At 29.0% G+C, this 16479-nt stretch overlaps 1 protein-coding gene across 1 annotated transcript in view; it reads left to right on the forward strand.

Moving 5' to 3' along the window:
• The window catches only part of LOC107455101 (uncharacterized), a 139119-nt gene that overhangs the window by 116773 nt on the left and 5867 nt on the right, over positions 1-16479 (forward strand). Inside the window, exon 3 of the mRNA XM_071183988.2 lies at positions 10416-10699. Within this exon, the coding sequence (XP_071040089.1) occupies positions 10416-10664 (249 nt within the window). The 3' untranslated portion in view covers positions 10665-10699. The remainder of the gene's footprint in view (positions 1-10415; positions 10700-16479) is intronic.

Raw genomic sequence — 16479 nt, forward strand, 5'->3', positions numbered from 1 at the left:
TAAAATGGTGATTACTAATAAAACAAAGCGCATGCAAAAACGCACAAAAGTAAGTAAAATCTGATAAAAAAAAAATGATATAAATACAATAAAAGTTAAATACAATTTAAAATACCAATAGCACGTAGAAATACAGCGAAGTTAGGATGATGGGTTTTATAAAACAAATCTTTTATACATAAAATGCGGGAAAATTACTAAAATATGATGAATCGTGTTAGTTAGTTAGGAGTAATTAGCAAGGGCCAGTTGCGGCCATATCGCGCTTAAAACTATGTTTATATAACAATTTAAATGATGTTGAAAAACTAGATCGATGAATAAAATCCTATATCCTTGAGATTAGAGAAAATATGATGGATCGTGAACAAAATGGTTGGTATTGCATTGGGGAGAAAGAGTATAGCTTATACCTAGACGAGGGAGCTCAATACATATCCAGCAAAAGCGCAACACAGGACAAGAATCTTACAAAAACTTAATAGGGTGCAATTTGTTTTCACTTGAGAAGTCCCAGTGTTGTTGCCACACAGACATAATAACTTGTCGAATTTGATTATTGATATCCAGAAACAGTACAGTGTAAAGGGCTCGGTAGCAGATCGTTTTCTAAGATACCAATATGACTTGGTATCTATTATTTATTTAATAAAACAAAATTTTAAAACCATTCTTGAGAAGAATAAATAAAACGGAGAAAACGATATAGATGAAACGACAAACTTTTCGTCACGGAACATGAAATTGCGAATTAAAAAAGCAACTGTTACAATAAGCTGACCAGCGTCCTCCTAAAACTAAAAACGGGTAGTAAAATTACCATATGAATCTTTAAAAACTCACTACTTTACTTCTTCAATTTAATATTCGAATCCTTACCGAAATCCTTCGCTGAGATTCTCTAACATAAATATTTTTTTTAAATAATTAGAAAGGTAACAAGGTGAGTTTTTGAATGTTCTTAAAAGAATTTTGCAGCCAACTTTTTAGTTTTAGGAGGACGCTGGTCAGCTTAGATAAACAATGAATCTTTGAAAGAAAAGAAAATATAAGAAAATTATAAATGAAACGGCAAAGTTTTTTTTAGCAAGTTTTAATGATAAATAAAACAGTAGTTTTTTATTCAAAAAAATTAGATTGGTTCTCGAAATGTAAGAACTTAACGAAAGATTTAAAAAAACAGTAATTTGTTAACATAAAAAAACCATAATAAATTGTTGCATCTCGAAAACTTAGAGAGTATATATTCCTATTTTTCTCTATTTAAATATAAAAATCAAGTTTATAGACACTAAAAACATTCATGATTGATTATTACACTTTACTTTTTTTTTATCATTTTCTTAAATTTGATTTATTCACCTATAGCAGTACCTTTTGCTCTTATGTAAACTCATTTGCAACTATATATGAATGGTGTTGTGCGTGTTTTTTTCTTCATGTTCTATTATTCCTTTATGCTTGTCGCCCTCTTAATGAAACACCATAAAATAATTTTGACATTTTTTGACCTACACCATAAGTTTCTACATTTTTCCTTTTAATGATATAGAAAACGCTCTGAAATCAATAGAAGATCGTACAGTAAATTTATTCAATAATACATTTCATAACTCATATCTAAATTGACATAATTGTTTAATGAACTTGAATTCGCCAACTACAAAGAAAGGAAAAAGAGAAACTAAAAATATCTTTCTACTCAAATCAATCGAAATAATTTATAAGAAAACTAACATACTTTCAAAATTAAGTACTTTTCCAATTTTTTACTTCATTTTTACTTATTGTTTAATATTAATACTTTCAATATTAACGCTAAAAAAATATTGTTATTAAACTGCTACATAAATAATTACAACATATCAGTAAACTTTAAATTAAAACAGATTAAATCTACAAAAATATTGCTAGATTTAAACTAAGTAGCTAGATTTAAACTAAGTAAACTAAAAAGAATATTTTATTTGATGTTACAACATTTTCTTCTAAATCATACTTTCGATTTTTGTAAATTATTCTACTGCCTGATATCAAGCCTTTCTATCTTGTAACTATGCTTCACCTGATTCCTTGGAACAAGTGATACTTTTTCTTCAACCTTTGATAAATAGCTTCAGCCTTTCACCATATCTCCCAGGATTCGAAAGCGCTGAATGCAGTTCTTTGAATAATACATGTCTAAACACTTCAAGGAATAAACGTCTGGCAAAATTGCATTATTAAAAAAAAATTCTTCAGCTTCAAGTCTTTATTAAAGAATACAGAGATTCTTTCGTTCAAAAATTTTTCTTGGAAGAAATTTTTCAGTTGCCATTTGAAAATGATAAAGTATACTTAGATTGAAATGCGAAGGCAGCGTTTTGGAAAGCAAAAATAGACATTTTTAGTTCTAATGAATCAGAGAATATGAAAAAAGTAAAATAATTTCGAACTGCTCTAAATATATTTCCAATAAAATATTGAAAAAAAATTTATATTCCTTTAACAACACATTTATTAATGAAATTTAGAACATTATTACGAATTGTTTTAACGACTTGTATTGAACAAAAAGCTTTCATAAAATCCATATAATTTTCTTTCTTTATTTAAAAATTTAACATTTTTTAGTCAAGATTTCTTTCACAAAGAAAAAAAATCAATAGTATTAGAATCAATTCAAAGGAAAAATATCGAAACAATTAGAAAAGCCATGTTAATATCCATCAGTTTTGTCAAATTTTAGAAATCCATACTATGATAATCAAAAATTCCAGAACAAAATGGGACCCATAAAATAAACATACAACATCCAAACTGAAAAAAATAATTGTTCATATGCTATTTTACTCGGTTTAAATTGAATAGATTTTCTTAAAAGTGAAACAATTGAATTCAGTTTTTATAATTTTGGTGACATAGAGATAATTGCTGTGTCTAACGCTAGTACAAGTTTCAATCATTTCCTGTTTAAATAATCAGGAAATGATTGAAACTTGTACTATCATTAGACATAGAGCTGATGAGATTTGAGCTTTGAAGTTAGTCAAAATTTTGATTGGCTATAAAATTCTATTTCCTGATAAAATGGCAATACATTCTGATCATAGCAGAAAACGATAAAAGCTTAAGATTGTCAACAAGCATGAAGCTTCAAATAACATTGGAACATTCTAGTAAATAAAAAGTAGAATTAATGACAATCTTTATCTGACGATAAAATGACAAATTTTGCTCGCAGCGGCCACTGCCATTAGGTGTAGAGCTTTTCTAAAGATTTGAGGTTGTTTCAAAATTAAAAATTCGTTTATTAAAAGATAGAACATCGAAAAGAAACTCTTTAAAAAAATAATGAATGTATCAAGGGTTTTTTTAATCAAGAAATCTCAGCATAGACAAAAATTAGACAGTTAATTTTTTTTTTTTTTTTTGCAATGACAAATATTCCTATACTAAACAGGAATATGGTGAAAAGGTATATGTATCGCCCTGACTATCAATAAAGTCCCATTTTTTCATCAATTTTACAGTTTTTTATTATTTGTAAATTGTTTACTTAATTTTTTTTATTTTTCATTTTTATAAAATTGGTTCTGAATGTAGCTTAATTTTTCGCTACAGTTCCAGTGGAACTTACTTGGCATATTTGACATGAAACACCTAAGCCACTCACCAAAGATCCATCATGTTCTCGATCACCCTTTTTCCATCATAGATAACAACGTAAAATAAAAAAAAAACTATTTAATAAGCACCCTGATGCTGACAAGTGAGTGGTGTAAATCTTTGGCGCAAGAGCCCTGATTTGGCTGTACCGTGCTTGAAACTAGGTTAAAATTCACACAGCATGGTTAAAATCCAATTGGTCTGATTCTAACAAGAGGAAATACTGGTCAATTTGCTCTTACTTCAAAGTGGTTGGTCGGAATTTATTGGCACAATATCCAGAAATGGCTATATTGCACCAGCAACTTGGTTAAAATTGGTCTTTAGGTCAAATTAATATATTTTTTCTTAAAGTTGAGAATATAGTCCTTTAATCTTGATAAACTTCAAAAAGTTGTGATGAATAGGGTCACAAAGCTAACATTGAAGATCAGAATAAAAACTGTCAAAAAGTTGGTTTCTAAAATATTTAACTGGTCTACAGTTGGTAAAAATATGTTTAACGGTAATGACAACTAGTCCTTGTGAACAAAGAGGTGTACGTTCGTTTTTCATTAAATGCATATGGGTATGACAAATGAGCAGCTTATTTATTAAAACCTAAGATTTACGGTCAACGGATATTATTCAATGATTGTCAACAGAAGGGAAAATTATGTAATTTGTTATCATTTAGTTTATTCCAATGCTCTTTCCAAGCTTGCTATACTTATCATTATCAAATTCGTTTTAAAATTCAAGGGTGTTATAACATTCATGCTCCTAATATGAGTACTTTTTGCAACTATGTCAACTCATTTTTCCGTGTAAGACTTAAAAGTGGTTATAATATAGAGATTTTTAAACTAATTATCTCAAGAAACATTTTTTTCAAAAAAAGTAGTACATAAAATAGTGGAATTTCTAGCCCGTTCTCAAAGTCACTACACTGATATTAAAGTAATAAAAAAAAATTATCTGTAAAACAAAAGAGTAAAAATTTAAAGTGTAATTGCTAACAAACAATTTGTGAAATTGTTATTGTATAGAGCTATGTGAATTGTATAGAGCTATTCGTTTATAGAAAAGCTCTATACAATATTTGTGAATTGTATAGAGCTTTTCTATAAACGAATTTATAAACTAGACAGAGATTTATGTATTATATTTCAAAGATCGAAACTTAAAAAGTAAGGCATTAACCTATCAGTAAAAGGTTAAAAAAAAATTAAAAAAACCTTCTGTGTAGTTGAAATTTGAGTTGAGAACATTTTTATTACAAAATACAATTTAAAATGTTTCATTCTAATTACATATTTTATATGGCTAGTTTTAAAGAACTAAAATAGTTGAGACTATAATCTTAGTTCTAACAACAGCTGTGTAAAAATTAGCAAGATTCTTAGAAGAAAATTATCACTGTCAAAGCTTAAAGTCTTATCATCATCATAAGCACTGATGTTAATGAAATTTGAATATTAAAATTATCAGAGTTGCTTCCAGTATAACTTAAGACTATGTAAACGTGGGTGTCAGTAATTCGAAGAATTAACATCAAGCTCTTGTGACTTAAAAGATCACTTAAAGTTTATTTTTAGCCAATTTATTAAGTTACAAGTCTTAAAGTGTAGTAGTTAGTTTGCATCTATTACTTCGTATCCAAACTTTTTCTTTTTTTTAATTTACGTATGAGAGTTCGAATGCTTAATATTGATATTTTAAACTCATAAACAACAGTGTTTAAATTTATGTTTACGGGGAAACAATTAACTTTAAAAAAGCATCCAAGGTTGTTAGTAATCAGACATTATTTAAAAGTAATTATGAACAACCGATACTCCATATCTTAAATTGCTACCAACTCTACCGGTTGAAAGATTTTATTTTTAAATTCAAAGTGGAGTCTAACTAATTAAATTTTATTCCTGATTAAATAAAATTGAATCAAAATGATTTTTACAATGATTATCGATATTAGTAAAAGGAAGAGATGGTGCTCTTAGAACTTCAGTCATTTGTCCAGGTTCCTGAAATAAAAAACAGAGGGTGCAAATCTAAAATTAGATTCCATTATACAGGGTCATTCATAATTCCCTCCGGTGTTTCGAAGCGTTATAGTAAAAATACGAAGACGACTATGGCAAAAAAGAACATATGAAATTATTCCGAAAGTATAAAAGTTTTAATTTAAGCAGTTGCCGGTAGGTGGCAGTAAAGTTTTTATATTCGTCTTCTTTTTTTTTACTATGACGCTTCGAAACCCCGGAGGGAATTATCAATAACCGTGTATAGATATATTTAAATGAAATGTTTGTAAAGCAAAAATAATGAAGTAAAAGCTTTTATTCATTTCGGAAGACCATAAAAAGTAGCCATTCTATTATTGACGTTTGACGTCTATGATGTTTAATTAATATTGGTAATAGGTACTGCTGGTATCAAGGAAACAGGTGCTGTTTTAATTTGTTTCCAAGCATACTAAAACACGTATTGTGGTAATAGGTTTTTACGCTTTCCTTAAGAGAATTCCCTAAATTAAAATTCTTTTTTTCAAACGGAAAATACTTAACGTAGAAACACCACTTAAGTCTGAAACTATTTGAATAATATCTTTTTCAGACGTTTCTGAACCGGTTTCAGCTACGTAAAAACAAACAAGCTGTATAGCATCACCTGATAATTAAGATTTTACATAGAATCTTACAGTGCGTCTAATAATCTGGACCAGGGACTGTAAGTCGGATGTTATCACTCATAAACTGGACCACAATTTGCAACACTAAATATTAAAATCGTTTGTAAGATTCATGTCATTACAAAAATTGTGTTTTACAATTTGTAAAGAAACCAACAGATAAATTCAAAATGATAATTTGATTCACTAGAAATCCCTAAGAATAAAAATATTGTCAAACTCAGAACTATCTTAACTCCTTTCAATCATTTTAAAGGATAAATTCCTCAAAGAAATGCAAATCCGCGAGAAGGAAGTATATTTATCTTTATGAAAGTCTTTTACTATCTGTAAGAAAAATTTGGTTTGTTCAAGAACGAATCATGTTTACATTGCTGTAAAAGTATAAAACATTGCTATAAAAGATCTTTAGCCAGTTTATAAAGACACATATGGGGGGTTTCAACAATTCAAATCAATTTGAGGTCCTTCACATTACTGTTTCAGTACCGGAAAGTTTATTTTTCTAAAAGAAATAAAAATTTTTCCATCTAATCATAGAAAAGTCATTACATCCATTTTTATAAACAAGATTCGGTCTTATGCAATGCTTTGATTTCCAATGAATTCAATTGTTTGCAGGAACTACTTTTCCGAAGAACATAAAGATTCTAGAAAGAATGTAAAACAAATAGTCGTTTGTGTATGGTTTATTAGTTGTGAAGGTTTCAAATTTCGTAAGCTAATTCGAAATGCAACTTAACTAAATAAACAGCTTGAGGAGGAAAGTAATAAAAAACATTTGCTAATAAGTCACGAGGATTAATTTTTTTCAAATTATATTTTTGCCATACAGATTTTTAACAATAATACAATTGATTATTGATCTAGAGTTATTGGTGAAAAAGTTAGCTGTAGTTTAGTTATATAGCACCTACTACTCGGTTTATAAATTGAATTGAATGTAGAGTTTAATGGCACAAAGTCCTAAAGTGGATATTTAATAAAAAGTAGTAATTTAATATAAAGTAGAGATTGAAAGAGTCTTTCCATATTTCTTAAGAGTCATACTTTGTATAGATCTACAAGTTAGAATCCAACACTGTGCGCCTTAACTAAAATTAAATAAAATGCTCTTACACCTAGAAATTTAGAAGAGATTCCGAATTTACAATGTTCTTTGATAATAAAAATCGAAAAATTAAAATAATTTGTGGAGAGATTTTTTAAAAAATCCCCTTTGAACATTTTTGCTCACGAAGTACGATATTTCAAAAATGTGAGCATCATTTTATACTTATAAATAGAAAAAAAACATTTGTATTAAATATTCATAATAACCGTTTATAATAAATTTTATAATTATTAGAAGTTTTTTTAATTGTTAATTATAATCGATGAACCACTATTTAAAAAACAAAAATAATAAAAATTTAAATCGACTTTAGCAACACAAGCGCTGTGAAATTAACACAAACACTGTGACTTTAAAAATGGCAGCTTCCATTCGTGTGTGTACACAAAGTAGAAAAGCAATTGAACCAGGATAGAAAACAAAACTTAATATCACAGCTCATTCTGTCGACGATTATTTTGATTTTAAGGAATTTCCTTTCGCTTGTATAAAAGGCGATGAAGTCTCGGATGCTCCTGCTCTTGGAGTTTACTGCAATGATGTTCCTGCTTTTGTTCAGTATGTGAAAAATAAAAGAGATGTACTGGATGTTCACTTAAAAATGGGTATTGATGGAGGAGGTGGATTTTTAAAAATGTCTTTCTGTACAATCAAATGAGTTGGACTTCGAGTGCAGCGGTAAGCGTGTTAAGTATGATGAGGGGATAGCTGCAAGGAAATTTAAGGATTCTGGCGTTAAACGACTATTCATTCTAACAGCCGTTCCTAGTGCAAAAGAAAATTATAAGAACGTAGATCAACTCATTTCAACGTTGAATATAAGTCCTTTCCACGGCACAATTGCAACCGATTTGAAGTTAGCGAATATCTTAGAAGGTATAATGTCGCTCAGCAGCGCATACCCATGCACTTATTGTTATGCCAAGAAAGATGAGCTAAGCAGCTGTGGCGAATTGAGATCCCCCGAAAATGTTTCATCGTATTATACAAGTTGGCTGACTGAAGGAAAAGGTTCAATAAACAAAGCGAAAGATTATTTCAATTGCATTCATCCATCGCTAATTGCAACTGTTGGAGGCAAAACATTCCTAGACATTATTACACCGCCAGAATTACACCTTATGCTTGGTGTTGTTAACACTGTTTTCACGCATATGTTGAAAGAGTGTGAAAATGAATCGCTGATATGGACAAAAGCTTATCACGTTCAGCATGAAATCAGACGAGGATGTTCTGGGTTTAAAGGAAATGCATGCAAAACACTTTTGGATAAAGAAGAACTTCTGCACCAGTTTAAAAATCTATCAATACTGAAGTACGTTAAAGTATTTGACGACTTCAAAAAAGTGGTTTCTGGATGCTTCGGAAATAACCTTGACCAAAATTACAAAGCATGTATAAAAGCTTTCAAAAAGAGCTACATGGACTTAGGTGTCAGCGTTACACCAGAGGTTCGTGCAGTTTTTTTTCACATTGAACAGTTCTGTGACAAAAACGGTGAAGGATTAGCATTTTTTGGGGAGCAGGCGATGGAGTCCGTACATTTTGATTTTTTAAAGTCTTCCTGGGAAATTAATAAGGTTGCTGCAAGTCACCCGGATTATTCTAAACACCTTTCGAGCGCTGTTTGTAGATATAATGCTTCACATGTTTAAATTGGCATAATTATAATTAAATTATGTTACATTTTCAAATTTTATCAGCAGTAAAATGTTTAAATAATAAAAGTTTAATAGAATTACAACTGAAAAATCATTATTACATCATTTTTTTCCATAAAACAACGCGAAATTTTCCAAAATATCATACTTCGTGAGCAAAAATGTTCAAAGTGGATTTTTTTAACAATTTCTTCACAGATTATTTTGATTTTTATTATCTTTTGACATTGTAAATTCAGAATCTCTTCCAATTTTCTAGGTCTAAGAGCATTTTATTTAACTTTGGTTAAGGCGCACCGTGCCAAGTCTCTGCTCCATAAGTAAACGCAGGTAATACACTTAGATAGAAAACTTTTCTTTCTAACACAGAGCGGCATATTACTTTTTAGTATGATGCCATTTTTGCCAAACAAAAACTCTGATTTTTATTCTTCTGTTAGCTCCATGCATGATGTTGTTATTCATTAAATGTCTTTTTAGTATGAGTAAATGTTATCGTAAGGAGGTTTATTTCTAATTAATAGAGTCGATAGTTGTTCATAACTATGAAAATGGTATTGTCACTGAAATTTAATTTTGAAGTATTGGGTCTGAATGTGCTTAACAAAACATTAAAAAAAAATTCTTATCGAAAAAGTAAAAAAGAATTTAATAATATTTTTACATATGAATTGGTGAAAACTTGAGGTAGAATTATAGCAATTTTTTTGGAATATTACTTTATTTTCACATGAACTCTTTCTTGAACCAAATATTTAATATCAAGAAAATACTATAATTAATGAGTTTTGTATAACAAAAAATTTTCTGTTAGAAGAGTAACTAAACAAAAATTGGATTAGTATTTCACTCAACAAACTTTTTTAAAAAAAAATAGTTTGCTTTGAATTGTCTCAAAACGCAAAAATAAAAGGATAAATATCCATAAATTAAAACTTTTGATAGAAGTTTGTAATAATTTGTTGAGTTTGCTTAAAATACAATACAAATGAGTTCACCCTGAGAAAATAATTTATATTATATGTGCTTTTATTAATTGGCCTTTTTAAAACAGCACTTTTCATTGTCTAGTAATAAAACCAGGAATAAATTATTAACATTTTACCGATCGGCAGCAAATCCTTTTTGTTTCGGTTAAATTTATACTGCTGCGAGGGAGTATCTGTGCTGTTAATAATAGATAATTTTAGTTAATAAAAATCTTTCATTTTCATGACATTAAGGACAAACTATATTTACTTTTTAATCGACAGAAATAGGTTACTGGTCTGTTACAATGCTAAAAATTATGTTTTTTTGATATTATTATTTTACTTAGGTTTTGGAAATACCCCTTGGACATTCGTCTCAAGTTGTAAAAAGAAGGAAAGGGCCTACTCTTTCTGTAGTTAACCCATTGGAGATTCTCCGCCAACGCCTGATGTTGGATTTGGCTAGAAGACGAATTCACGAGAACCAGCAGCAAATTGTAGCCAATGCCCAAATGTTAGAGAGTATCGGAAAAAGAAGCGTACGACGATCAGACGAATTTGCAAATCTAGGGAGTGATAAGAATTATCAACCTTGAATGCACATCGTGAATTGGAGTCCTATAGGAAGATGGTAAATCCTTCTTCTTTTTTTTAATTACTTTTTTTTACATCAGATACACATAGATTTTCTACGTTATTGATATGTCCCCTGTTGTTGTCTTTTGCCACTTGTCAATACTGACAAGCCTTTTAAGGCAGAGGGGTGTGCTTCTTGTTTTTCAGTGGCGCCATCTATGACCAAATATTCGACCTCTGCCACACACATACGTCACAACACGTTTCACAGGGAGGACACTGGAATGAATGATAAAAATGTGTTTTTCTAATTTTTTGCCCAAACAGGAAAAAAGATGTAAAACTGAATTTCATCTTCGAATCAGTCACATGAGAACGGACAAAAATCTGGTAAAAATTGTGTGAAATGAAACTTAATTCATTGTTCGGAAAACGTCGTGAGAAGAAATTAGTTTATGAAATTCCCGTCACAAAATTTTGAGAGCTCTGACATTTGCTTCGGTGCTATTCTTAATTGTCCAAAACTTACATCTAAAAATTAATAAAATTCAATTGAATGTAAGGCTAAATGACACTAGCTTCTAAAAAAGAACACGCTGCTCCTAACAAACGGTTCTAACACGTTTGTTAATTATTCACACATTGCACGACGGAATATTCTTTTCAACTGTTTGTATCAATAAATTTAAAAACTTAAGTGGTAGCTGAAATAAAATTAATTTTGATTTTATCTTTATAAATTATCACTCTTCAATGATATAGTATAAACACCTGCACTCGGCAAGCAATAAACATGTTAAAATAGTCAAATTGTTCAATAGGTAAATTATTTCTTTTTAAAATTCAAACAGAATTAAATATATTGTGAACAAAATGACACAGTATTTAGTTTAGAAATTTTAATTTTCAAAATACCACGTGGAGTTCCGGGATAATATATTATCTTATGTGCATTTTTAGAAAATTTTCAAAAATACGAATAAAAATTATACACATTGGAGGTAAGAAATTAATATTTATGCGAGGAAAAAACAAAAACGTGCTCGTAATCTGCCGAATCAGTATCAATGAAAGTGGGACGAAAATCTTAAACAATTTTATCATTCGATTTTAAGCACCTTGGTTAATGAAACAGGGTTTAATGTTCTCAGTACCGCTTTCCTCAGTAATGGTTCAATAGATTCGAATAGTGTGTTTTTATCTTTTCTTCGCTTAGGAAATAAGTTATATAACTGCGATCAATGTGCATAATTTTTTCCCTTTAATTTTGACAAAAAATCAAAAAATAAAGATTGATGACGAAGGTAATGTAACATCCTTAATACATATATTAAAGTTAACAGTAAAGAACTTATTAAAGCTAAGTTTTTAGACTTCTAAAATTTCAAATGTATGTTGTGAGGTGCAAAATTTTATATTTATTTGCTAAAGTAAATAATAATTTTATGTCATTCAATCATTCGTATTAAACAGGTTAAAAAAAAACATGTTTAATGCAGCAGACATCTTCTTTTTCATAGAATGCTTTTGATAATAATAATATTGAATAATGATTCCCAATTTTAAAAAGAAACCTTTCATAATTATTTTTAAAATAATCACAAAATTATCTCCAATTAATCACAAAATTAACTTATAATTCGTTTTATTTTTAAAAAGACCTCGTTTCGAAAAACTCAAATAAGAAAGGCAAAATAAAGCATTTATAATCAACGCTATAATTTTCATTGAAAAAAAATAATGAAACTAAAGAAAAAAATATATTATTTAAGTAAATGTTTAACTTTGGTATCAAATCATACGCTAATTAAAGTGGTTAAATATAAGAAACAAATGAAAGATATCCTATTATTTAAGAATAAACTTATTTTTTTAACATTTCCCATCAGACTTAGAAAAAGAAGACAAAAATAATATTTCTTTCTCAAAAATTGAGTTGATCAAAAAAATGTTACCTCGAGGTTAAGTAATATTAGCAATAAGTTGAATTCCAGCAAATAGTCTAAATTTCGTAAAAATCAAACATTTCCCGATTTCAACTTTTTGTCTTAAGGTAAGAATCAAATGAAATTTAATTTGTGAAACGTCTACTTCGGTAAGAATAAAATTTTTATTTCTTTATAATTCTGTAAAAAATATCGGAAGGTATTTCTATATTTTCTATTAGATTATGAGACAGAAAAGATTGATGTTTGAGGTATTAAAGACAAAATAAAAATTGGAAATTGAAGAACTAACAAAAATATACTATATATTTTCTTTATTAAATTATAATACAGAAAAATTATAAATAATATAAAAAATATATAATAATTTGATACCTGCAAGCGACGTCATGCGTGGGTCCACCAATCAGGTTCGATAAACAAGCGTGACGACGCATGCAAGCATCCAATCTGACCCAAAAACTGATTCAGCGTATTATTAAACCGAAACTTTAAACCTATAACGTTAACACGTCACGTGATTGGTTGCAAGTGCCCAATCGTTTTTTAAAAGTATGTAAGCGCTATTTGTTAAAACAGATAAATGTTTTCGAGTTAGATTAAAAATGCGCTTATGAGAACCTGTTAGACTATTTAGCGGACATTAACATGAACTAAAGAAAATACATCACGCTTGCAGACGCAAGTGCAGTTGCAAGACACAGACTTCTGCCCCATTCCTTCAGGAAACCCCTCATTACTGACTTTGATTGTCCCAGAATCTTAGCATCAACAATTACAAGACTAAGAACAAACCACTTTAAAGGGATGAAAATTCTTCCCGACAAAATGAGAACTTATATTCCCTGCAAGAACTGCACCGATATCCAACTTACCCCGGATCATATTCTCGAGTGCCCAGTCCTTACCCCATATGTTTTACAACTGGGTATGGTGCCACTGGCTTCAGAACTTCGTGAGATCCTCTACAGTAATGATGTATTGGAGCTTGCGGATGCAGTTTTGAAGGCACACGAGGTCATTTAATTGTCCATGGACACGATAAAAAAAATACGCACCTAGTAAACAAAAAAACATATAATAGATGTGCGTAATTCAACGATGAATCAGCTTAAATGTTTAAGGTGCCAAGAATCAGAATTGGCAGTACTGCGGAAAGTTAAAACAAAATTGCATAAACTGTAACATCTCCCTTTATACTGTTCCAGTAAAGAATAAGGAAAAATAGCCAATAATGCCAATAGATGGTTCCGTTAGTTAAAGCCCACAAATTTTTAGATTTTTTTTATCAACTTTTAAAAGCGTTACAGCATGGTTTAGAATACAATAAAATACTCAATTCTGTGGCAATTTTTTCTGTTGAAAACCAGATGATGACAAAAAATGCAATTACTCGTGAACTTCAGCTGTTATATATTATTTTTTTCATACAGTATATTTTGAAGCTTTATAGCATCAAATTAATTTGACTAGATAGCTAAAGCTAAATTTGACTAGGTCTCAAGCTAAAAAGAATAAATAGCAACGGGAAAAAAGAAAAGAGATCACAGGGCCACTTTAGGATCGTGGATTACATGTGTTTATTAAAAGTAGAAAAAACAAACTTAAAAAAGCAGTGTAAAAAAAATTTTTTTTTTCTTTTTTGATAACCATTTTAATGGCAACCTTTTTCTAACAAAATTCAGAACTATTTTAACCTTAGAGTAATTCTTTTTCTTGATTCTATAAAAAAATTTCTCTAATTAATACTTTTAAGTCTTAATTGGGAGGAGGCCTCTACTAAGCGCAATACGAAATCCGCTTATTTTCTGTCAAAATGATTCTATCTTATGATTCGTAGAATTAAAACTGTAAAAAAAAATAGGAGCTAGTTGTTGAATAATCTAAATAGAGGAAAAAAGAATTTTAAAAAAAATTTAAATTATGATTAAAAGTTAAATGAACTATAAATACTAAAAAGCTTATCTATTTTTAGCTTGTCAATTGTTAAAAATTATAGTTTTTCTTTAGTAACTTGAGCTTTTGAAAATCATTGCACTAGTTATAAAATTGCGAAATTACAATTCATTATAATAAAAATAATTTTTCTTTTCAATCCGATAATTTAAATTTAAACTTGTTACGTAGAAAATACACAATGCCAATTTACTTAACTTTTGTTGAATAACACAATAGAATTACAGATAAAAGAATATTGATTGAATTGAATGTAGAGTTTTATGGCACAAGATCCAAAGGAGGATATACTGCGTCAAACAATTCAAATAAAAGAATTTAAAAAAAAGGCATATTGAACTAGTTTTTAAGGCAATAATAATATTAGTGAAATGTCAAATAGGTGTAATTTAAGTATAAACCAATATTTATTTTCCGAGATTTCTATTTTTCAATATATTCTTCTGGAAAATATTGTGCGAGATTCACCTCAAATCAAATATTGACAGATTCTCTGATATCTTTAATTTCTATTGCGGCTAACAATAGTCAATTGAGACGCCCACCTATGAGCCAACCATTCTTTATTGTTCATACATTTTTGTTGTAGTCAGGAAATATCAAATTAGCTTGTTCGCCACTTCTTTATTGTTTTGTTTTGATATCGTGTTCCAAAAATATCTATCATTTGATTGGATATTCTCAGACCACGAACCCTTTCATTGAAATTTAACTACGAATATACCTAAGTATACACTAGATGATACAATTGTTATTTATGAATTTAATACATGGCTTCAGGAAAAGTGTCATTAATGGCTTTTAAAGCTCTTTTGAGTGCTATGATTTGGAAAATTAAAGATCGGGTTTAATCGGAAGGGGGTCAAGTGACTATAAAATATCGGATGAAATAAATAATTTAATATAGGGTCATATAGTATAGGCCGATAGGGTAATTTAATATAGGCCGATATCATCTTAATAGTTAAAATATTCGTAAAATCTAACAATTTTATAAAGAGCCAATATCGAAAATATATCGGCCCTTTTTATTCTTACTAAGTCAAGATTCATAAATATTGGTCCAATTAGGGGCCCAAGTCTTTTTGCTGCTAAAGATGTTTTAAAATCTTTTGGACAAATTAATTTTACCGTCTAAATTATTTTTTTAACAAAATTTAAGGTATTGTTTCTAAATAAACCTTCAAATGTAAAGAAAATGTGATAAGATAAAATGCAAAATTAATTGTATATTACATGTTAAAAATGGTTTTTAGAAGGTTGGTTGTTGGTTGGATTTTATTGGCGCAAGAGCCAGAAATGGCTATACTGCGCCAGGCACTAGGTTAAAATTTGGTCACAAGGTTAAACTAAGGTGTTATTTTTTAAAGCAGAGTAAATTGATCCTGAGTTATTCATACCTATCTTATTGTTTGCAATACAACAATATTTCTTGATCAACGATTGCCCGATTTTATTAACGATGTAAACGTCAACCCCCTCCCCCTTGATTTTTCAAAAATTTTATTTGAAAAGTTGATTTACAGTATCGAATATAAGATATTTCTGATTTCCATATGGGGTTTTGGCAAAAAAACAAAAGAAAGAAATGCTTTGATATAAATTTTAAGATTCTTCAATAAGCTAAGATTATTAGCTTAGCATTATATACAAGTACAGAATGAATAAACAGTCATTAAAAATGTATAATCAATTAAAAATTAGTTGTTAAAAATTTATGAATTCAGAATTGAAAATCATTTGATTTCTAATTTTTTTTTAAAAAAATAATAATTTTGGAGAAATAGATATTATCTATACAAAACAGTTTTACTATAAAAATATCAATTATAATAATACAATTGTTGTTTCGGATTTTAATATATGGTTTTGTTACAATTTTGTGTTATACAATTTCTTTCTGCGGTATAAATGTTTTAAATATAAACAAATA

Source organism: Parasteatoda tepidariorum, chromosome 10 (genome assembly GCF_982258835.1).
Source record: "Parasteatoda tepidariorum strain Cologne lab strain chromosome 10, Ptep-v5.0, whole genome shotgun sequence".
In the NCBI taxonomy this organism is placed as follows: domain Eukaryota; kingdom Metazoa; phylum Arthropoda; class Arachnida; order Araneae; family Theridiidae; genus Parasteatoda; species Parasteatoda tepidariorum.